This window comes from Abramis brama (genome assembly GCF_963993115.1).
Source record: "Abramis brama genome assembly, chromosome: 19".
NCBI lineage: Eukaryota > Metazoa > Chordata > Actinopteri > Cypriniformes > Leuciscidae > Abramis > Abramis brama.
The window spans coordinates 28239551-28265254 of NC_139981.1; the positions used below are offsets into that span (position 1 = coordinate 28239551).

Genomic DNA, 25704 nt, shown 5'->3' on the forward strand with positions numbered 1-25704 from the left:
GGCTTTTTAATGATGAAAATTTAGTTTTTGTAATCAGACTCTCATAAATGGTAAAAAAAAAAATTGCATTTAGATTTATCAGCTTTCAAATATAGAGAATTATCGGTTATCATATCGGCCAAAATGTTCATATCGGTGTGTCCCTAATGATAAATGGTTCAAAAGCATGTAATCACATGGTTTTATTGAACAACACTGTTAAAATACATAATGTAATAAACATAATCAACGTATTTTCTTTACGAATTATAACAAATGCTTGCACAGGGTGCCAACAGCCTGATGAATGTTGTTGTTACACTTTACAGCCTGATCCAAAATCCTTTAACATAGGCCAAACAACATTTAATTCCAATGTCCTCTTAATCTTTAATATTTGGCCACTTCTTCTCGATAGAAATGCAACAGCCACTGTAATTTCTTGAAAAAGAACATTTGGACAGAACATGCAAACTCAGAGCTAGGGTGCGATGAACAACAATTCTCATAGGCTATTTAAATTATCCTGTGTTAGGGTTTGGGTTACAAATATGCTGCACGTTGCGTTCCCAAATGAATGTTATTAGCAACCCAGACTCACAGCATATGCATAGATGGACTTAATAAAAAAGTAAGCTGTAAACTGAGCTGCTGAGACGCGCTCCATGCATGTAAAATGATAACAGTGCAACACTTCGCAATGAAACATAAAGCATGCCAGAATTTCTGCGTTTTCCAAATGCACGTTATTTGAAACCCAAACAAACAGCAAGGTTTTGCCACAAACTCGACTCCCTCATGCTGATATCTCGAGACAGGTTTTCACCTTGACGAGAAATATCATCACAAGATCTCGTCACACCCCTACTTTTTTCTTTTAAATACTTAAGTAAGTGATGTGATCCATCAAAACCAATTTGATGGTGATCACTTCAAATGTGATGTGACTTTACATTCACTTAAATTTTTTGCATTATTTGCCCAGACGACAAAAAATTTACATTTTATATACTTGCATCTCATAAAAGTTTGTTTTGTAAACTTTTAAGAGTACATTAGCTTAAAGATGACCTCAAAAATAAAAGACATTGGACTAAAAGCCTCAAAGCCCCATTTCATTTCATGGCTTTCTTAAGTCTATTGTTAAAAATCTGGCTTGTTCCTGCACTGCTGGATAATTAGTTTTTTGGGAGTGCAAACTCAGGGTTGTGGGAGATGTGCTAGTGCAGGGATTCAGCATAATCCATGCTGTGTTCTGGAAGGATCCAGAACCCCCATTTACAGTTTTAATTTCAGACAGAATCACATTATATCTTGCCATTTAGGATTGGCCCAAATCTCCTGATGAAAGGGAGGTGGAATGGGCCTGTTCAACGTTGGATGAATTTCATTTAACTTGATAGTTTATAATGCTAGTTCACTGCCCTGATTATATATTTGAAATGGTGTCATTTGTGTCACTCCTGGAGATATTTGCATATGAATGTAATTCTCATTCTGTATTAAAAGTATTATTTGCATAATAATCACTCTCTCTTTCCATCTTTTTGCAGTATGTACCGCTTGCGGGCACTGACGGCTGCATCCGTCGGGATGGTGCAGTTGTCAAGGAGGCATCATACCGGTGCCTTCCGTTCTCATCAGCGGCGTAGACTGATGTTGGCCGCCCTGGCGGGGGTGACGGGCATCTCAGCCAGCGCTGGACTATTGTGGACGAGGTATGGACCACTGTGGACACCTAGGCTATCTCACCATATACTTGTCCACTGATATGTTGGGATGCACGATATATCGGCCACCATACCGATATATGTTATCGTCATTGACCCGATAAGAAAATTGGTTATTTCCTTCAGCTGAGACACTTCAATTGCGCAATGTCCGCCATTATGGTTTTGAATTATCAATATGATTGGAATCAATTTGAAAAGGAAAATACAGTTGAGTGAAACATGTGCTTGTCTGGCATATAAGCTACATACAATTATAATGAGAAACCTACTGTAATAGAATGTTGTGAGTTCTTTGTACGCCCGTGTTTTAGTGCATTGTTACGGGAAGACCGCATCCACAACGGAGTTACACCTTCATAACTATAAGTTTGCTTGTGCATTGACAGCCTTTGTGCAATTGTAAGTTATAATATTATGTTTTTTGTGTGTGTGTGTGAATATATGAAGAGTTCAGATGCAAAAGCCTCTGAGTGCCATCTGAAAATTTCTTCTGGAATGATAATTTTATTCAAGCTCGTATATTTAAGTTCAGTAATTTCACTTAAATGACAATTAATAGGTACTTTTCATTGCCAAAATTTCAGATGGCATTTAGAGGCTTTTGCATCTGAACTCTTCATATATATATCTATATCTCTATATATCTGGTTTATCTCATATAGTATGGGTTTTGTTATGAAGTAAAGCATGTCGATGTATTTACTATTATTTATCTATCTTTTTTTCTAACTAATCTTTCTTTCTTTCTAACTAATCTTTCTTTCATTGAAACAAATCTATCTATCTATCTATCTATCTATCTATCTATCTATATCTATCTATCACTTCTTCAAACTACTTTAAACTTCAAATACTTTAAACTTCAAACTACTTTAAACTTCAAATACTTTAAACTTCAAACTACTTTAAACTTCAAATACTTTAAACTTCAAACTACTTTAAACTTCAAACTACTTTAAACGTAAAGCTTTTAAAACTTCTTCAAACTTCTTCAAACTATTTGGTCCGGCTTTCTCAAGCCAACTTATATCAACATTATATATAGTAGTTTAATGTAGTAATGTCACTGAAATTCCATAAACGTAATTTTTCCTCACGCAGTACTCGCGCTTTCAGGCATTCGTTGGATCTGACAAGACTCCCGATGCCTGCTATGTTCCGCCTCTCCCAATATTAATGCACTATTCATATAAGAATAAACCATCTAAAATGCTTTGACTAAAACTAAATGTGATATGGTGATTTAAATGATGTCCTTCACTTTGAGGAGTGTTTGCGCTTTCACATTGACGAGTGCCGGAAGCGTATATGCTGCTCAGATGATCAATGCAATCAATCACACTTCTAATCGCAAGAAAGCATGTCAAAATGACTATTCCCAAACTGTAAATGGATCGTTCATCCAAAAAATGTAATTCTGCATTTACTCTTTCTCATGTTGCTTCCAAGCTTCACGCAAGCATAACGTCCGTGTTTACTACGGTATGAGCGTTGTAAATCTGTTCATCATATAAAGCCATTGTTTCTCTTCAGAAGACTTGGATTAGACCACTCGATTTGATTATTTTTACGATACCGTTTTGACATTTTTTTTTCATCTTTTAAAGCAACACTAAGGAACATTTTTTACCTTAAAATATTGTTTCCAAAATCATATCAGTGGTTCATCAAGTAGTAACAGGGTGAAAGGCACTTCTGGATTCGCTTTGCAGCCCTATATCTGCTATAACCACACTATGCAAGTTTGCCAAACCGGGTTGTGTTTCTGTAGTTCGAATGAGACATAAGAAAATACAAATTTGACTTTATGTCAAGCGTTACAATAGTCATTATTTAGTTTTTCTTCGTTTCTGATGTTGCAATACATCATACTTTCATGAAATCATGCAACATACTCTACCTTGTCTGTGGACATCGTTCATTCCAAAGCCTGTGCTAGATAAACAGCGAGCGTGAGTGCGACAGTAGGCTGCGGGCGGCGAAATTATTTACGACAGCGGTAATGGACAATTTCGCTTCCAACCTGTAGGGCGACCGAAGAGGAAAAGTTCCTTAGTGTTGCTTTAAGTTTTAGAGGAATGGACTTTAAATGGAGGGACAGAAATCTCTCAGGTTTCATAAAAATATCTCCATTTGTGTTTGGAAGTTAAACGAAAATCTTTTGTCGTTTTAAACGGCATGAGGGTGAGTACATGATGACAGAATTTACATTTTTGGGTGAATTATACCTTTATAAATACAGTAAGCTGAGCCTTGGATAATACATATCGTCAAATGTTTATATCGCAGTATCTTGATATAATGATGTATCGTTACACCCCTATTAATAACTATGATTGGGACTGTCACATAACGTTATATAGAGAACACTATTGTAATAAAACGTTGTGAATTCTTAGGGTTTAGTTGCCGTTCAGAATGTTGTTACGGGAAAAGTGCATCTACAACAGGAGTTACAGGAGTTAGGATTCTGACTAGCACGTAACTTATGCTACGTTCAGACTGCAGGTAAATGTGGCCCAAATCCAAATCCATGTTTTTGCTCACGTGACTCAGGTCTGTTTTTCTCAAGACTGTGAAAGGGCACAAACCACATGGAATCTGATCTTTTCAATTCTGATTTGGGCCACTTCCATATGTGGTACTAGATTCGATACAGGTCAGATGTTTTGCAATGCGACCTCAGTCTGAACGCAAAAAAGGGAATGAGGCTTGGTTGAGAACTGCATTAGAGAAGACAGTGTCACTATGTCAAAGAGACACTGTTTTTTCCACATCGTTTCTAAAACTCAACTCATTTGGCTGACGAACAGTGGACAGTGGTTAGAATTTATTTTAAACACTGTTACTGAACATTAAAACCAAAGGGTTAATCTGTGCGCTGCACAGTTTATGGAGAACAGCTTGTTTTCTGTTGCTTTTGTATGCTCTCACTTTTGTAAGACTGTTCACCGCTTTTTAGGAAAATTTACCATGGTTTTGTTATCTGTTTGTATTACCTTAGTTTTCCGACAAATATCACGATTAAATGGTGAACATTGTATCTATAATGTATAAGAAAATTACAAAAAACATACCACTTTGAAATCCGTACTTGCAAAGTCTTTGCATGACATCCATTCTGCACTGTCCCTTTGTTCGTTAACATTGTCAGGGTCTGAATCGAGCTTGAATTGTTTTGAAATTGACGCCATCCTTATTCATATTTACACTAGCGAAGAACTCGAAGTTATGGATAGGGCTGGGTACCGAGTTCGATACTTTTTAGGTACCGACCGAATTGCCTCGATACTATCGAGTATCGAAAAATGACTTGTTTTTCAGTACCAGATTTCGATACCTAAGGGGTTAACTCGTCAACGTCAGTGCTCAAACAAATACATATAAAATGCACAACGATACGCCTAAAGTCGCTCACGCACATACACGCAAACTCTACACACACGAGACGCGCGGAACTCTCTGCGCACATACTCATATGAGACGCGCGCGCGCACACAAACTGTCCACGCACATTCTCATATGAGACGCGAGCGCACACACACAAACTCGCGCACATACTCAATGAGACGCGAGCACACACACTCACAATACCCTAAAGATGTGGAAAAGTCGATCAAAAGTGTTGCTACATTTCTCCAGGCTCGATGCCAACAGCACGCAATGCAGTATTTGCGGTAAAATAATTGCTGCAAAGACGGTACCGCGACAGATATGATGAAGCCCTTGACAGTGCATGGAGTAAACATAAGAGCAGAAAGTTGCTCCGTCTTTGACTGGTAAATGAAGAAATACCTTGTTGATCACTCTGACAGTGTTTATATTGCAATAATGACCTACTGAATGTACACTGCCGTTCAAAAATGTGTTGGTCAGAATTTTTTTTCAGTAAGGATGCATTAAAGTGATCAAAAATGACCTTAAAACATGTGTAATGTTACAAAAACAGATTTCTGTTTCAAATAAATGCTGTTCTTTTGAATTTTTTATTCATCAAAGAATCATGAAAAAATTGATCATAGTTTCCAAAAACTGTTTTCATATTTCTGAAGGATCATGTGACACTGAAGTAATGATTTTGAAAGTTCAGCTTTGACAACACAGGAATAAATTACATTTTGAAATATATTCAAATAAGATTTTAAATTATAATACTATTCCACAATATTACAAGTTTTACTGTATTTTTGATCAAACAAATTCAGCTTTGGTGAGCATGAGCTCTTTATAAAAAAAGATTTTGTACCTTATGTATATGTATAAGGAATATTTTGTTCCTTTGTGCTTTTTTTGTTCCTTTGTGCACTGACTAAGGAGCATGAGTCAAACTGAAAAAATAAAACCAAAGTTTTTCTGAGGTAATGTGTTATGTAATCTTGTTAAAATGGATTTCATAAAATTGGTATCGAAAAAAAGTATCGTTCAGGAACCGGTATCGAAATCAAGGTATCGGTATTGGTATCGAAATTTTTTGAACGATACCCAGCCCTAGTTATGGAGGGGCGGGACATTTCCAGAACACGCGCTAAGCAGTGCCAATCACAACACACTAGGCCAGCTAACCAATCACAGCACATTTCGTATTTCTGAAGGAGGGGCTTAATCGAAATTGGTGTGTTCAAGCCATACTGGGGAGAGAGGTTCTGTAATATTGTAAAGTGTGTGAAAAATAATGTTTTTTGAACAATCAAGCATGAAAACATATTCTAGTACACCCCAAAACCAAAATCTTCTTAAAGGGCATAATAAGACCCTATTAAAGTTAATCTTTAATAGAATTGATAATTTAATTGCACTGTTCTTAAATACACTAGATCTTAAAACGAGTATCCATTTTTCAAACTGCTGTGTTTCCTACATTCACTTGTAGCACTTAAAACTATACATTTTATTTTAAGTGTCCTTTATGCATTTTTTATTTTTATTTTATTTATTTTTTTAGATAGTTTACAATAGAATTTTATTATTAGCCAAATCAGTTATCAGACATAACATCACTTTATCAGTATAGACCATAATTTTAATATTTGGTGGTGCATCCAGAGAAATATGACTGTAAAATGTTCATGATTTAGTGAGATTCACCAGTTGTTAGAGAAGTCTTCCTATGAATGGCTAACATATAGCTATATTAAACTGGGATAGGAGAAAGTGTTGTAATAGAAGTGTCCTTATGGAGCCCATATCTGCAGAGATTCATCTGCAGTCTGGGTGAAGGCCAGTCCAATGCAGGGTCCTGTGTGTATGAATAGAGGATCTGATATGTCAGCAAAATAGAGAAATGCATCTGGGACGTGATCTATAGAATGAAGGAGTTATGGGACAAGGTGGCATTTTAGTTCTCAGTCTGTGCAGTCATTTTCCCCGTGTCACGTTATATTGAGTTATTGAACACACCTTCAAACACACGTCCCATCAACACTACGGCAGGCCTTTTTTCCAATTACTGCTTTGTGTCCTGAAGATATTGACCTCCTTGCACTCTTCAATGACTTTTAGTATGAGGCACACATCTAGAGATACACACACAGACAGCTTGACAACATTGGTTCCCATGTGTAATGCTGAGTAAACTAGATTTTTACATTTTTGAAGAAAAAATGAGAGGTGTTTACCTACGCAGAACTCAAAACCATCATGTCAGGGTGTTGCTAAGGTGTTCAGAGTGGTTTTTAGCACATTGCTATGTGGTTGCTAGGGTGTTCTGGGTTGTTGCTAGCTGGCCCAAGTCAAAATTGCTTCAGTTTAATCAGTGATATTTTATTATTTATTATATCTGCCAGAAAGTATAAGTGTGATTGCTTAAAAGGAATGGTATGAGGACACATGACAAAAACTGTGGACAGTTTGCTAGACTAAGGATTAAGGCCTTGGATTAAGGCACAGTTTGCTAGATTAAACTACTGGTTAAATTTGTAATAATTTAGAATGATTAATGTTTTTGAAAGAAGTCTCTTTATGCTCACCAAGGCTGCATTTATTTGATCAAAATTCAGTAACAACAGTAATATTGTGAAATATTATTAAAATTTAAAATAACCGCTTTCTATTCGAATATTTTTTTAAATGGAGTTTAATTTGAATTTTCAGCATCAGTACTCCAGTCTTCAGTCTCCTCCAGAAATCTTTTATATGCTGATTTGGTGCTCAGTTGTTATTAATGGTTCTTATTATATATTGTTGAAAATCCTTGCTGGATAAAAGTATCAATTTCTTTCTTTTTTTCTTTATAAAATCCCAAACTTTTGAATAGTAGTGTATCCACAAAAAGATTAAGCAGCAAAAACATTGATAACATCATTATTGATAATTTCAACACTGATAATAGTACCGTAATAAATTATTCTTGAGCAGCAAATCATCATATTATTATGATTTCTGATTATCATGTGATACTGAAAAATTGAGCAATGATGCTAAAAAATTCAGCTTTGCATCACAGTAATAAATAACTTTTTGAAATAGAAAACTTAAAAATATTTCACAATATTGCAGTTTTGACTGTATTTTTTATCAAATAAATGCAGCCTTAATGTGCGCAAGAGACTATTTAAGATGTACAGTATTACTACTGTATATTTTCAGTGTGACTGATGTGCATACTCTCTCCTGCCCGGCAGAGCATATGCTGAAGCAGCGTCTTCAGTGAAGCATGAGGAGCAGATGCAGGAGGAGGAGCCTCTGAATGATGTGGTGCAGGAGGAGGTGTCAGACGGCGCTCTCGAGTCCAGTGGCGGGGAGGAGGAAGACGAGGCGGGATCGGATGGGAAGAAAAAGAAACAGAGAGTCGGCTTCCGTGACCGCAAGGTGATCAATGCACGTGCACATCCTCTTAATCGCATCATGATGAGGTCAGTGTCATCCAGTCATTATCTGATGATCCGTCTGACTACACCATGTGCAGATGAAATGTGAAGCCATCACGTCTAATAAACATGCAAATCCACAGTCATAAAATCAACCGGGTTTCATCCGAAATGCCAGCAGTGGGAATGTGGCAGAGCGACAATAGCAGAGTTAATGAATTGCAGCTGACTTTAACTGTGGGGGAAATGTGATTATTAAAGCAGCATCTGGGACAGGCAAGTGTGGGATTTACTGATTAAAGGGAAAGAGGAGAAATGATAAGAGAAAATAGGGAAATAAATAACAGTTGTTTTTCTCAGTAGTTGATTTGTTTCCTTTGAAGGGGGCACAAAAAATACTTTTCCTAATAGAGTTTGACAGTATTCAATATTGCCAGACTTCACACACACACACACACACACACACACAGCTTGTGTCTTTTACAAATATATATTTTATGTGATATCATAAGCAAAGTGACGGTGAGGAAGAGCTATCACAATAGAACAATCTATCACAATAGATTACAGTCCATGTCCATCAGAGAACGTTGTGAATCCGTTGATATCAATAGAGGAATAGTGCGCCGTAAATGCGAGGGAACACTGTGGTCCAATTCGCTGTTTTCCAACCTAATTCAAATTTAGAACACCTGTTTCTAAGGCCTCATAAACAAGCTTACACATTCTTTTCTATAAAAAGATCAGTTAGAGAGTTCTAGTGGAAAGCGGTATAACACACCATGGTATAACACATAACATGGTATAACACACCATGAAAATAAATATGTTCTTAACTTATTCTTAGTTTCTAACTCAATCACTGGCAAGTGAAATCTAAAAGTTTATTAGCTAATGGCTAATAACAGATATTATTTAGTTGCCTAGCACAAATTAAGTTGTATATGCAAGTGATGTACTCGCAATGTGGAGGGTTGTAAAAGTCACCTTGAAATCAAAATGGACAATTCTTATTTATTATGGAATATTACCATTTTTATGATAAATGTTTTTTAATGTGCCTTCATAATCTTTTATCAGAATAACTTCCTGTCTCCCTCGCGGCAGGATCTTTTCTCGTCTCTGATGACATATTTATTGGCAGGGCAACCTGTCACTCACATGAGGTCACAGCAGTAGAGTGAAACACCGCCCGTCCACTTTTTCAGCGCCGTTGGTTCCGGAAGTATTTTTTTCCATTCAAATAAGTTTTTGTTAAAGTGTTATTAGCCATGAACCAGGCCAACCAGCTGCGAGGTGAATATTAACATTACAAACTTTGATTTTAATCAAAAAAGTATTGGAAAATGTCACTACAATTCAAAGGTACCAGACTGTGTACTTAACAGCTTTAGTGAGGGAAGGAACTACAATCCCATGAAGCATTGCGAACAGCATGACCAAATTAATATATATTTAAACAATATATTACGTTTATTGCAAAATATTCATATAATCAAATAGACTGACTTGATTTCGTCAATTGCGCTTTTGACTTGATTTGCTTGTTCTGACTCTCTGATTGGTGGATTTTTCTTTATGGCATCATGGGTAATGTAGTTTTTCACCATGAATTCAGCTGTGAAACACGATTATTTTAAATCTAAGTTGAAATAATGCAGGCTGGCGGCTTCAACAGAAACAAATACTGTTGTTTAACAACCTCGTAGCTCACAGTAGGGCTGTCTTTAAATTATTGCTAAAAATCTATTTCCCTTTGGATAATTTGCTCCTGGAACCCGATTGATGCAATCTATAGCAAACCATAACGTTCCAAAAATCCAATCAATTCCTGATGGACAAAATCAAGTCCCACACTACATTTATTTTCTCATTCAAGAAGTCGTTTCACTTAGAACTTTTGTTTCATGCTGACTAAAAAAAGTCTTAAAGGGATAGTTCACCAAAAAATGATGCTGAGAACCAGCGAGGATTGTTCTCGCATGTTGCACAAGCATGTTTGAGCTTCCACAAGAACCATTTACAGTAGGTTAAATCTTGTGTGTCACGCAAGTACGGTTGAGATTCCATTGATCATATTTTATGTGCTCTATTTATGTGCATTGATCACTGTTTATATTGAATACAATCCTAAACTAAGTCTTTTCATTATTTAAAGAGATCATAACCTTTCAAAATACTTCGATTAAACCACTCGATTCATATAGATTATGTTTGCTGCAAGTTTTTGAAGCATGAACAATTTGGGTAAATGGAGTGGAGGTACAAAAATCTCTCATGTTTCATTAAAAATATCTTCATTTGTTTTTTGAAAAGTAATGAAAGTTTAATAGGTTTGGAACCAAATGAAGGTGAGGAAATGATGACAGAAAAATAGCAATCCTGTTTATATAACAGTTCTTGGTACAAGAATATTTGACTTCATAAGTGGATACTACAAGATTGTACAACATATTCCCTTATAAAATGGTTAGTTCCAATCCTTGATTCTGATCGGTCAATAGCTTTACGTCAGTATTCACGATAAAACACGGCTATGACCGCTTCACCCAACGGTTCTATGTATCACTACACAACATCCCTAGCAACCACTCTTAGCAACTTAAACACATGTTTGATCTCATTGATATTGTCCATTGAAGCTATAGTAGAGTATCGTGAGAGATCGAGTAAGCGAGTGTACCTGCATTTACAGTAGATATAGCATTTTCCTTCAGGTCAGTCCTATATTCAGAATAAAAAAATCGTTTGAATGTCCCCTGCGATATCTTGTCCTTTTAACAGTTAAGGGGTTTTCCCTTGCCTTATAGTCATCTGTCAGTTGCGTCTTCCTTCTCCGTAGTCCTTTCAATATAAAAGTCTTCTCTACTGACTGACTCACTCATAAAGACAGTCTCTGCCGCCATCTAATGTATGTAACTTCTGTTGCTGTTTACGGTCAGGGACTATTTTTTCCAGCGGAAGGAAGGCTTTTAGTGATTTTACTTCATGAAAGTTGCATAGATACATATTTTTCGGCTTTAATGTTTGTATTGTGTGGTAACCGTTTTATAAAAGCAATAAGGTACTCCGCATTGCGTCGTGCCTAACAACACCCTTCAGCCGTGACTTATTCACGATACAGCACAGCCTCTCGTACCTTATTGCTTACTTTAAACAGATGCTGTACTGGAGGACACTGTCACAGTCAGAGAGGAACCCCCTCGAACAATCAGAACTGTCCAGTGGCACCACTTTTATTTGTGTTTGCTAAACGTTTAATGTTTTTATTTGATTTTGATTTTGATTGTGCCGTATGCTGTAAAGCACTATGTAGGCCCTGCTGAAGATGGATCTATTCATCACCACAATTAGCTTTGGCTTTTACACATCTTTGTTGGATCATGGCTGTTCAATGATTGAATTTCTCAACATGGCTACTTCGGCGATGTCTTGTGTTTTTTGTGTGTATGTGTTCTTTAAAAAAGGAGAGAATTTGTCAGGATGATTTATTTTTGCTACCCTGCGTCCTAAAATAGCGAGGCGCGGCAGAAGTGGTTCAGACCTTTTTGTTTAGAACCTAATCTTCACAAGCCGAGAAAAAGGGAGAGAATGTAGATATTCTCTGACATATGGATGCAGTATTAAAATAAACCGCATACATCAAACCAGCAGCACATTAAAAGCGAAGTTGATTTGTTGTAGGATGGTGGAGCTCTGCCTTTGATGGATGAGGCCATTCATCACGTAGCAGGGTACATTAAATGGCTGTCTCCGTTTACGCGAGCTCTGCCCTCCAGGCCACTTCTCCAACCAATAGGCCTCATTCATGAAATGCAAACAAAACTGTGTAGATCATTTGTGGACTAGGAGGTGTATAAACATGTGCAACAGCAGAAATGTGTAGTGGTAGAGTTGTGCGATTACCATCGTAACTAAGGAAGTGCGATAAGCGCGGTTTCGATTTTAAGCACAATTTTGAAACGATATTTCCTCACACACATACTTGTCTGTATAATTTTTGAAAGCCGGCTTTATTGACGATATTTGCGGCAGCATATCTTTGAATAAATCAAACGTGACGGCGTCGGCTATTTCTTTATGCCTTTTCGAACACTTTTCGTATGTTGTGCAGTTCGCAAATATGCCTCTATTATCGATTTTTGTTCACCTGGGGTCGGTATTCACAAAACATTCTTAAAATTAAATATATAAAATTCTTCTTAACTGCCAGTTTCTTTATATTTTTTTACTTAAATGGCCATGAAACCCCCCAAAAGTTTTTTGAGATGTGAACAGATATGTACAGGCTGCACATCACTGAAAATTTTCCCCACAATACTGTCAGAGCTGGAGTTTGACTACCAACACAACGAAAATATGACTAACAATATTTAGTAGGCCTATGTAACAACATGCAGGAGCGTGCATGAGAGCGGTTTCTGCGCGGAACGCAGCGATGAGTTTAACAACGCTTGCAACGCGGATCATAGCACACATGGACTCGAGTAAGCATGTTTCAAGTTTTAATGGACATATTTTATATACTCTAGTGTTCTAAACATGAACCAGCAGCACAGTGTATGCACATATATTTAATAACGTTGTCTTTAAATGAAATGTATGTGCAAATGAGGACATTGATACACTCATACTGATACATCTGATCATGAACGCAATGACACGATGAATTATTCTGATACACAGGAGTAGATACACAGAAAATTCAAAGAACAATGGACAAAAACATAACTATGCTCTTTCTGTGTTAAACTGATGTGTGTTCATGACACTTTAAGAAAAAGAAAAAAAGATAATATTTTGTATTCCCTAAAACTTTTCTTAAGAATGTTCTTATCTTTATTTCTTAAGATTGTTCTTAGGATAAAATTTAAGAAGTATTCATATTCCCGAAAAGAATGTTCTTAAAAATCATCGTAAATAACTTCTTAAAGTTAGGATAACCTCCAACCTGTCTTCAATGACCAAATGTTTAATGAATTTGTTTCAAATATTAAGCATTACAATAACACTAGCTAGCTTAATATAATATTATCTCCTTATAATAGCATCTCCTTGAGACAGGCTCTTATAGAATAACTATTTTAACTTGACTTGGTGCATTAAAAACACTTTGCCTCCTGCGAAACCAGTCGCGACGAAAATAGTCTGCACACTTATTATGATCTACAGTAATCCGCAGGCAGTGCAAAAAGACGGGCGTTGAAGTGTTTTTCAGTCAGCGAGTCTTCAGCAATAAGCCTTTTTCAATCAAATAACACCAAAGCCTGTCATTTTCTTAAGAAAATATTTGAGAACTTAGGATTTTTTTAAGAATTGCACTTAGGAACATTTTACATTTACATTTAGTCATTTAGCAGATGCTTTTGTCAAAGCGACTTACAATTTACGACTAAGTTAAGCGAGTCATCGTGAAGAGGAAAAAACAACGCAATGCATTCAGGCATTGTTCAGAGTAGCATAAGCCCAATAAGGGAGGATTATAGGAAATTATTATTATTTTTTTTTAAATGAGTTTAAGTGCTCACGGAAGAGATGAGTTTTCAGTTGTCTTTTGAATGTTGTCAGGGATTCTGCATTCCGGATGAGGGTGGGGAGAGCGTTCCACCAGCATGGAACTGTGAATGAGAATGTTCTGGAAAGTGATTTTGTGGCTTTCTGTGATGGAACCACGAGACGTCGCTCATTGACCGATCGTAGGCTTCTGGTAGGGATGTAGACTTGTAGGAGTGAGTGAAAGTAGGAGGGAGCTGAGCCTGTGATAGATCTGTAAGCAAGCGTCAATGCCTTGAACTTGATGCGAGCAGCGAGAGGTAGCCAGTGCAGAGAGATGAACAGAGGAGTGACGTGGGCCCTTTTTGGCTCGTTGAAGACGAGACGAGCTGCAGCATTCTGAATCATTTGTAGAGGTTTAGTTGCACATGATGGAAGTCCAGCCAGAAGAGCATTGCAGTAATCAAGCCTAGATATGACCAGGGCCTGGACGAGAAGTTGTGTTGCATGCCAGTTAGGAAAGGCCTGATCTTTCTGATGTTGTTCAGTGCAAACCTGCATGATCGAGCTGTCTTTGAAATGTGATCTGTGAAGGTCAGCTGGTCCTTCTTACAAACATTCTTACAAACTTCTTAGAATTTATCTTAAGAATTTACTTAACTTCTTTTTTAAGAAGATTTTCGTGAATCCGGCCCCTGGTACGAAATGTGCCTATTGTTTTTCTAAGTAAACACACACTAGACATACGTCTTTTACCATTGCACATCTCACGCATGACACTGTATCCTATGCGGTGCTCAAGGTAAAAACAAGTTCAACTTTTAAAAAGCTCATTTCTAGACATGTATCTTGTGTTTTTAACTGCAAAAACACTTTCTGTGTTAATGGCCCCTACTCTGTTTTGCCACAGCTATAGTTTGACAGGTCTTGCAAATGTACTTGCTCTATGATACATATTCTCTCCTGTATTCAAAATATTCCCAAACCATGGATTTAGATTTTTTATTGTTTTTTTCGTTTGTTGGCCAAGTCCTTTTTATGCCCCGATTTTACCTTACCTGTTTCTGTGCTTTCTTCCAAGTCGTAACAGTAAACCAGCTCTGGTCTGTACTCGCACTAGATTTACACACTAAGAGGTTTAGAAATCGCACATGCTCACATCACAATTTTATTACGATTAATCACACAGCCCTAGTCGTAGCCATATTTGCACAGGTGCAAAGAGAGTATAAGGAGGCTGACCACTCATAAAAATGTATGGAATATTATACATTTTTTTAATTCCAACATAAATACATTAATACTAAGATTTTGTTCAAACTGCCCACCCCTTAAAACAAATTGTTATAATAGTTTTAATGCGTGATTTCTGCTGAAATTAATTTCATGCTTATTTCATAAATGAGGACCTCTGTTTATTTTTTGACATGCGCTTTGTGTTGTGTTTTGGTGTGTTTTCAGACTTATCTGGGTCATTTTGAGTGTTCCCATCAAAATCCGATTCATTTTAAAGTGTCATATTGGTAATCTTCTTAAAGCACTCCGAAATTGGAATATTATAAGAAGAAACTAATAAGCAAATGCTTTTTGACGGGTGCCAATCATTCTATCTCATCCCTGTCTCAAAATACGTCTCACTCAAAACTCCCATCTTGTTTGAATCAGTTTCAAAGTAGAACCATGTCTTTCCGAAGGAGCATCGATCCATTTAGTCCGCGTATCTAGATTTTTGCTGATAATGGATGTCTCGTCGCATTCTGCACAGATTTAAAGTCTTCTCAAGTTTGATGCTTTGTTTGAGATTAACTTTTAATCTTTAGCTGAATTGATTTTTAATGAGAGTTTTCTATAATGGATATTTTCCTTTGTCCTAATTAAAGTTTGGACCGTGGCCCTCCATTAACAGACAGAAAAATAATAATGGAGATTAATGCATTCAAATGCATGCCTTTTTCAAGTTGTATCACATTATGTTAACATTATGAAAGGCTATAGTGTTTTTATCCAAATATTCATAGATGGCGTTCAGTAAACCAATCTTAGATTGATTCTCCCGAAATTACATTGTGTTTCTGTGGTTCTATCAAAACATTACTCTGTTTCTTTGAGGATCTGGCCTGCCTGACACAGCAACATTGACTCCAATGTCAGGAGGTTGTTTCAGGGGCATCTGTTAGATATGCAATAGGTCAAGAAAACTTGGCGTGTGGTGTTTAAATTACACATTTGAGTTTTTCTGATTATGCAGAGGACCACAGGATCACATTTTTAGAGGGGTTGTATAAATATAGAGTTCAAGGTTCTTTATTTTTGCATGTGATGTAATGTTGTGAAATGTTTTTCTCTAGTTTCTCGTCCCACAGTGCAAAAACAACAAAACAGCAAAGGAAAAAAACACACACAAAAAAAAACAACCACATAATGAATTTAAAATATATCATGAATAAATTAATTAAAATAAATAAAGGATAGTGTCTGTGTGTGAAGAAGGAATTATGCAGGGGTATCATATAGGGGGTGCTATAAATTATATTTATAAAATACACCATAACAAAAACATAGTTGAGTTTTACAAGACCATTTTGCACCCTTCTGCTATACACTTTAAGACTTATATGTACAGTAAATTCCCTTTTTGCATATGAAATGAGGAACAGCTCTTGCAAGTTGCCATCCAAATAATAATTCCTCTTTACAATGGTAGTATTACATCATCACAGATTCATAAAATAATCAGACTAAAATGATCACGAAACTTGTAAAAAATAAACTTCAGCCGTTTGTTTCTTATGTTGGAATCGTTCAGAAGGAACTGCAGAGCAGCGGGTGCTACACAACCAGAAACGGCATGAAGTTTGACAGCATTTTATTGTTAGTTCTACTGCTGTTTAGCAGTGCCCTACAGCCTCCATAATTATGCTCCTAAGATACCTTGTTTTAACCAATTTTTTTAAAACCGCAACACATGTATCCTTGGCACTTAATACTATTTGGATGACGCATTATGTTGCTTCTTTTGTAGAGGGTTTGCAATCACTTACGTGATTCCGTTTCCTTAGCAAGGCATAGGTTTGAGACAGACAGTGTTTTATAGCACAGTGAGCTCTCAAATAGATCAAGGAAAGTGTTTCTTTTGTGTATGTGTGTGTGATGTATGCCTCTAGGTATGTCCTTGCTTTGGTACTTGTGTGTACTTTGTCTCCACCCTTTCTTGGTGTGCCAATGTCAGCTGGAATCACTGCCAGCCCACTGTTGGTGCCAGGACCAGTAAAATCTCCTCGATAGTCAGTCATGTTTCAATAGATAAATGAGGACATTTGGCCCTCAGAAGTATAGCCAAACCTGTACACACACACACACGCATACACACACACACACACACACACACACACAAACACAAACACATACACAAAACAAGCCTCTTTCTGTATGAACGATGTCATGGAGATGGCAGTTAGTGATGCATAGAGTGACCTTTGTGAACGTTGTCTGCAGTTGCTCTCATTAAAAAGACAACATGCATTGTCCTATTATTATTATCACAGACATCTGAACCGCCGCCTTCAATTTCTGCCTGGATCAGTTTGCAGCTTTTTCTTTTATTGTTAGAGCTTCTTATGTGCAAGACAGATGGTCACACAGCAATCGCTCACGTGCTGGAAGAGGGTTTATTTTATGATATTAAATTAAATTTTCTTATGCCAACTTGAACTTTTAATATTTCAGAACCAAGTATCAAGATCACTTTAAAAGAAAAACTACATTTGCATTTTCTGAAGGGAATATCAGTACTTGCAAGGCAGCAACAGGAAAGTGTAGTTCAGGTTTTAGTTTTTTTAAAGTTTTTTTTGTAAATCACCTTAGAGCTGCTTTGCAGACTTTGTCATAATAATTCAGTCAGTGCATTTCTTGTTTTTTTGTCTATGAATATGAATACACGTCAAATTTGAAAAGAGCCCTGTATGCCATTCCAAACCTGTATTACTTTTTTTCTATGGAATACAGAATATATTTTGGGAATGTTTTGACTATTTTTGTAATGAAAGTCAATGGGCTCCAAAACACCATTGGACCCCTTTAAATTTTATTATATGAAAAAACAACCAAAATTGTTTCAATTTTCCACAATTTTTCTAAATATCTTTTTTGTTTCACAGAAATAAGAAAGTCAACTTCACTCAACCTTTATAATGGAGTGTGGTCACAGCAAAACTGAGTGCCACTGAATAAAGGCAAAGGTCTCTGAATGTGTTTTTAGAACTTGAAATTTTAATATTTTTAGCTTGACATGGCGTGTTAAAAATACAATACTTATGGTGCAAAATCTATGCATCAAAATCTAAAGTTAAAAATAAGCTGTAGTGCGCAGTGACCTCTTGAATCTCAGTGTTTGACAAGTACAGTTTCACATTACAAACATCACTTACTGCACATCATGCATTCAGGCAGGATCCTGAACTCCAAAACCTCATCATTTCATCTTGCAATTACAATCACTTCTCTTGTCTAATAGCAGCATGCAAACTGACAATCAATTAGCATAGAAATTACGTAAATTAGCATACAGTAGGCTACATAATGAGTCGCAAAATGGGCATTTGCTAAAGATGGCCAGATAGAGGAAAAGGAAACATCAACAAAGGCTGGATGAGAATGATAAAACTTACCTCTATTACTATTTATTTTGATGAACTTTGATAAAAAATACAGACATATCCATCACACTAAGAGACACAAACTGCAGTAATTGCTCTTATTTAACAGTTAATTTGTCTCCATTAATGGCTGTCAATCAATTAAACATTTTAATGGAATGAGTTACATGATATGCTGAATAAATATCCCCAAATTACGATAGTTTAATCACAGTATTAAGGCCAAAAAATCATTTAATAGACATCACACAAAAGTGGCATTAGAGATAAATATATTATGTTTCATATCATTGATAATAAGCCCACAGTCCACAGCAATCCGTTCAATTCAATTTGTCAGTCTGTCCAAGGTGGTTGATCACGTTACGCTGTTAATAAATTCACAGCTGTAGTCTGAAAATGTCCAGTTTATGTATCTGAAATATTTATACACATTTTAAATTACTTAAGCCGCGTTTCCACCGAAATTACCCGAAACAATTTGTCCCAGGAACTCTGCAAAAGTTCTACCTCGCAAGCAGAGACTTTCTGAGCGGGATATTTTTACCCGGAACTTCGTTTAGACCATGTTTCCTGCGGTCGAAACACACGGAGTAACACCCCAAAGTCCCTAGTTCCTGGGGAAAGTTCCTGCGGTGGAAACGCTGCTTTTTCTTTTTTTTCTTCTTTTTTTTCTTTTTCTTCTTTACAGTTTTACTTTGTTCAATAGCCAACCTGCAATGGATGATTTTTCAGTTATGTATGCCATGTCGCTTCAGGCTATGAATTACTTTTAGGCTGTTTTTGACTCATAACTCATAACATTGGATCGTTGTGGTTTGCTATTGCTGTGATCTTGTGAGTGACAAGTTGTCCCGCCCTCGCACCGAAAACAACAGGGCTGCATTAACTCAATCAGAGGCCCTGGGGCTTTAACTCTTTGTGGCCCCATGCTGCATGCACACCTATACATTCCTCAAAAATGCATACTATTGCCTATATAGACCCATGAGTGTGGATCATTTTCACATTTATGGGTGCATTTTCTTGTTTATATTTATAGTCAAGCAATATCACATGAGCAAAAATGCTGTTTTCCCGAATATCAGCAAGGTTGAAAATGTGAAATTGACTATACAACAATTCAGTAAACAAGAAGTTAATATTAAATTACTTACATTTTAGACACAATATTGTCTGTTTTTGCTTTATCTTGACAATTGTCAAGCCACAGCAGCAATTCATTGATTCAAATTCATTCATTATTATGAATCATTCCAATCCTATACGAGAGAGACTGGACATCTTAGGGTAAACGCAGCACAACAATACGGTGTGATGAAAATAGCAATATAGCATTTGGTTGTGCCATAAAGCTACTTGGATAAAATAGCATGTTACTATTAAAACACCTGAAATGCTGTCACCCTGGAAAAAATGTAGTTTATTTAGTAGAAAAATAAAAAGGAAAAAATTAAGTAGTTCCCAGAATTGATATTGTCTGTGTTTGCTAAGTGTGATTTTCTGTTTGTTTGATACAGGTGATGGAGTATGAGAACCGGATCAGAGCTTACTCCACCCCAGACAAGATATTTCGCTACTTTGCCACCCTGAAGATCATCAGTGAGCACGGAGATGCCGAGGTGTACATGACGCCACAGGACTTTGTGCGCTCCATCACACCCAATGAGAAACAGCCAGAGAGTGAGTTTCAGTCTTTCTTGACCAGGGTTGGGCAAAATTCTGAATTGGATATTGTAATTGACCACATCAGAAAGGATGTTGAACTGGAATGACAGGAAGAAGGATTTACAGAATTGAAAAGAAGTTCAACAGTCAAACAACAGAGAATCTTTTATTATTAATTAAAGTTATTTTGAGCTGTGAAGCACTGAAATTTATTCAGCTGAAAATGAATTTTCAGTTTTGGCTAAAGCAGTTTTGAAGGGCCAAAATCTTTGACCAAAATTGATGCTTTCTGATGATGCGTTTTGATTTTGTCTATAGCAAATTAGCTCAAAAAAAAAAAAAAAAAAAAATATATATATATATATACACGAGTTATGATTATATATATATATTTTTTTTTAATATTTTTTATTTTTTATATTTTAATATATATAAAAAAATAATATATATAATCATAACTCGTTATGATCAATTATTGCCTAAATATTTAAATCACCCAAAAAAGGGAATACATATCCCATGTATTTGTACAAACAAATAAATAAATAAATAAATATACACTCGCCTAAAGGATTATTAGGAACACCTGTTCAATTTCTCATTAATGCAATTATCTAATCAACCAATCACATGGCAGTTGCTTCAATGCATTTAGGGGTGTGGTCCTGGTCAAGACAATCTCCTGAACTCCAAACTGAATGTCAGAATGGGAAAGAAAGGTGATTTAAGCAATTTTGAGCGTGGCATGGTTGTTGGTGCCAGACGGGCCGGTCTGAGTATTTCACAATCTGCTCAGTTACTGGGATTTTCACGCACAACCATTTCTAGGGTTTACAAAGAATGGTGTGAAAAGGGAAAAACATCCAGTATGCGGCAGTCCTGTGGAAAATGCCTTGTTGATGCTAGAGGTCAGAGGAGAATGGGCCGACTGATTCAAGCTGATAGAAGAGCAACTTTGACTGAAATAACCACTCGTTACAACCGAGGTATGCAGCAAAGCATTTGTGAAGCCACAACACGCACAACCTTGAGGCGGATTGGCTACAACAGCAGAAGACCCCACCGGGTACCACTCATCTCCACTACAAATAGGAAAAAGAGGCTACAATTTGCACGAGCTCACCAAAATTGGACAGTTAAAGACTGGAAAAATGTTGCCTGGTCTGATGAGTCTCGATTTCTGTTGAGACATTCAGATGGTAGAGTCAGAATTTGGCGTAAACAGAATGAGAACATGGATCCATCATGCCTTGTTACCACTGTGCAGGCTGGTGGTGGTGGTGTAATGGTGTGGGGGATGTTTTCTTGGCACACTTTAGGCCCCTTAGTGCCAAATGGGCATCTTTTAATTGCCACGGCCTACCTGAGCATTGTTTCTGACCATGTCCATCCCTTTATGACCACCGTGTACCCATCCTCTGATGGCTACTCGAATCATTTCAAATTGGTTTCTTGAACATGACAATGAGTTCACTGTACTAAAATGGTCCCACAGTCACCAGATCTCAACCCACTAGAGCATCTTTGGGATGTGGTGGAATGGGAGCTTCGTGCCCTGGATGTGCATCCCACAAATCTCCATCAACTGCAAGATGCTATCCTATCAATATGGGCCAACATTTCTAAAGAATGCTTTCAGCACCTTGTTGAATCAATGCCACATAGAATTAAGGCAGTTCTGAAGGCGAAAGGGGGTCAAATACAGTATTAGTATGGTGTTCCTAATAATCCTTTAGGTGAGTGTATGTATATATATATATATATATATATATATATATATATATATATATATATATATATATATATATATATATATATATATATATATATATATATATATATCTCTGAATATATATATCAGTGATGGAGTACTCGAGACTCTATTCTCAGGACTCGTGACTTGACTTGGACTCGTGGACTGATGACTCGTACTTGGACTCGGACTCGAGGATATATAAAATCGGACTTGAGCATTCATCAAATGAATGACGTTGGATGAAGTTTCTGACTAAATAGGTTTTAAAATTTGATATAAGATGTTACACTTTTCCTGTTTTGGGCTCCAAGACCGGAAGGAATCTCTTTTTTTCCTGCATATAAGAACGAGCAGAGAGAAAGCCCCAGCCGTGCGCGCGCGCTCTCACCGTCTTCAAACAACACAAGCGGTGCTCCCTCCTCGCGCATATTAATCAAAATCAATTGACACGATAGTAAAAGGTCGGAAGACCGAAGTTTCACGTAGATCATTCAGAGATTTTTTTCTCCTGAATTACCGCGGGGTGTGAATTGTGCTGAAAAGAAAAAAAAGAAAGAAAAAAAAACGTTTGCCTTATCTTCTCTGAAAAGCGTTCCGCACATTCAGCTGACATTAGCCACAATTTCAATAAACGAAAAGACCTATCTAGTGATGAAATGTTTTCTGTGTTGACACAAATCTTGTCCTGTCCTAAACTGCCGAGATAATCACACAAGGCGTGCAGTAGGGTACACGTCCATTAATGACACGTCCGATTCGCGAACTAATGACTCCTTTGAACGATTCACTTTAATGAATGGTTAAAACAACTGTCCATCTGTCCAACAACGAACTCACGAGACGTCTGAATCGGTGTATAACAAATCGGTAACACTTTACAATAATGTTCCATTTATTAAACTCTAGTTAACTACATTAGTTAACATTTAGGCTACTATTAATAAACTGCACTTCTACAGCATTGTTAATGTTAATTTTAACATTTAGTCTACTAATAGCCTACATTATTGAAATCAAAAGTTTTTATTTATATTTATTTATATTGTATTTATTTATTATTTAGCCTATATTTGTTAACACAGTGGTGTCATTTTTGTTTAATGTAGACCCTCTTTTATAATTATATCAGCTCTTTAAAGATGCCAGAGTAGAGAAATGTAGGCAGTCTTGAAATATAACACAGACTCAACCTTGATGACTCGACTCGGAATCGAACACTGGGGACTCGAGACTCGACTCGGTCTCTTCTTTGGTGACTCGGACTTGGACTCGGACTCGAACACGGGGACTCGAGACTCGACAGTTGGTGACTCGACTACAACACTGATATATATATATACAGTGCAATGCATAAGTTAATACACCCATGCTAAAGTTGACTAAAAAGAGGAATAAAAAATCATATTTTGGAAATTGAACTTAATGCCTTAATTTAAAAAATTAGGAAAAATCCAACCTTTTAGGACACCAATTTTCTTTGTGAATGAATAATGTATCGTAAATAAATAAATGTTCTTCCTTAAAATACATGGTGCATAAGTGTGTACACCCCTATGTTAAATTCCCATAGAGGCAGGCAGATTTTTATTTTTATGTATTTTTTTATTTATTAATTTTTAGGATACTATGCATCCTGATAAAGTTCCCTTGGCCTTTGGAATTAAAATAGCCCCACATCATCACATAGCATTCACCATACCTAGAGATTGGCATGGGGTACTTTCCATAAGATCATCTCTCAATGCAAATCAAACTAGCTTTTAGGCTAACTGAAATAAAACCATGCCAATCTCTAGGTAGGTAAAGGATGGTAAAAATAGTATAATACATTTTATTGTAACATACTATACATAGTTAATTTAGGCGCAACGAGAGGAGTATTTCGATACCAAGGAAGGTATGGCTGGAAGAAATGAAAGTAGAGATACATTCTTACACTTGAATATAAGCACTTAGAGTTTAACTAACACAAGTAAAAAGTTGCAACTAGGCTAATATAAGGTAGGGGACATACGTACACACATGAATATATCATATACATTCTGGGATGCCTTAATTATGAGTTAAATGGAAAGAATGTCTGTGTATATTTATATTGACTGCATTTCTCATGTCCATGCCACATGGCCTTTCGTGCCTGGCGTGGGAGGGAAGTGGAGTTGATTAAGATCTTTTTGAACCTCACGAAGGAGCTTCGAGGTGTTTCTGTTTAGCATCTGCCAGGCCACTTAAGTGACAATGAGGCAATTTGATCCAGACTCATCGGCGCTAGGCCTGTGATTTACATGAAGTAGTCCAAAAAGGTTAAAAGCTTTCTGAAGCTTAGAACTGAATCGGTCATCGTGATCCAGTCCAAACACTACATGTCAGTGTCTGTTTCGTGCACACAATGTTAATAGGCTACAACAGGTACAGTAAAGATGCGTGGATGCTAGGGCTGGGTTGACAATATCGATTTGCCGTTTTTAATCAATCTTCCTGTTTTCAGTTGATGCATGAACAAAAAAACGTAGCTAAAATTTATTTGATAATGCCTATGATCCAATAATCGCAATAAGCTCTGTGCCTTGTTACTTCTGATATTAAACTAAGTGTCAGCTTTGAAATTCTGTCAATTTTATAACAAAATTCAAACAATAAGGGCCAGGTTTACTAACCGCTTGCACCAGCGCAAACCCTCTTTTGCATGTTTAGTACTGTCAGGAATTATTAAAGACATGCAGTGAAAAATTAGTGCCGAAAAGGTGTGGACACAGTTATTTTTGCAGCTGACCTTATTGCATATGCATTTGTAGGAGTTTCCCTTTCAGGCACACAATTAATGGAGGAGAGTATTTAAATTAATCATGCAAGGTGATTTACTAAGGTTTGCGCTCGTCAATATACGGGTTTTTGCGCCATTATTTTCCACCCCAAAAAAGCACGTCTTAAACCATACGCTACCTGGTAGATTGCGTTGGTCATTATGGAAATGATTTGACTGCGTCTGTGTTCTTTAATTTGTGCATCGTCAGTAGATCATGCACAGAACTTTCCATTGCCATCGGTGCTGTTTTGGAATTGCGCTCTCAAGCTAATTTACCCTGTTTGGTAGCCTGGAAATCCAGACCTAAATCTGAAAGATTAATGGTCTGGCATCAACTAATGAAAATCGCCCAGCTCGAGGGGCGGCACCAAGCATGCATTTGAAAATCTCACTGCACGCAATTGGATAACACCACAACCAATCACAACAAGCCCCATACGCTTCACTACCAGCTACCTGGTAGATTAGACTCTTACCGTATCCGGTTGGCAAAACAGCAAAAACACCCTTCTTGCAAAGTAACGATTCGAGCACCGTCTTCTGTTCCTCTTTTAGATAAAAAGCCAAGTCTAACTTGCAATCCAGGCAATTGATTGATGAAACATTGATTAAAATTAAGATACAATTTATACAAAATGAAATTCACTTTAAAGAAAGGTTTTCTACAAAACAAAACTTAATGAAGTGGTCAAACTCATGTCTGACCCACTCCAAATGTCTCCCGATATATTGCTCATCTTATGATCCTATATCTTACTCATGCTGTTCACTTTTCATATAATCACTTGAGCGCGAAATAGGCTATATT

At 36.8% G+C, this 25704-nt stretch overlaps 1 protein-coding gene across 2 annotated transcripts in view; it reads left to right on the forward strand.

Annotated features, from left to right (window-relative positions):
- The window catches only part of micu1 (mitochondrial calcium uptake 1), a 96296-nt gene that overhangs the window by 15126 nt on the left and 55466 nt on the right, over positions 1 to 25704 (forward strand). For both annotated transcript variants that reach the window (XM_084093720.1, XM_084093721.1), the window contains exons 2-4: positions 1533 to 1697; positions 8333 to 8519; positions 20187 to 20349. In XM_084093720.1, the coding sequence (XP_083949846.1) occupies positions 1534 to 1697; positions 8333 to 8519; positions 20187 to 20349 (514 nt within the window). In that variant the 5' untranslated portion in view covers position 1533. The remainder of the gene's footprint in view (positions 1 to 1532; positions 1698 to 8332; positions 8520 to 20186; positions 20350 to 25704) is intronic.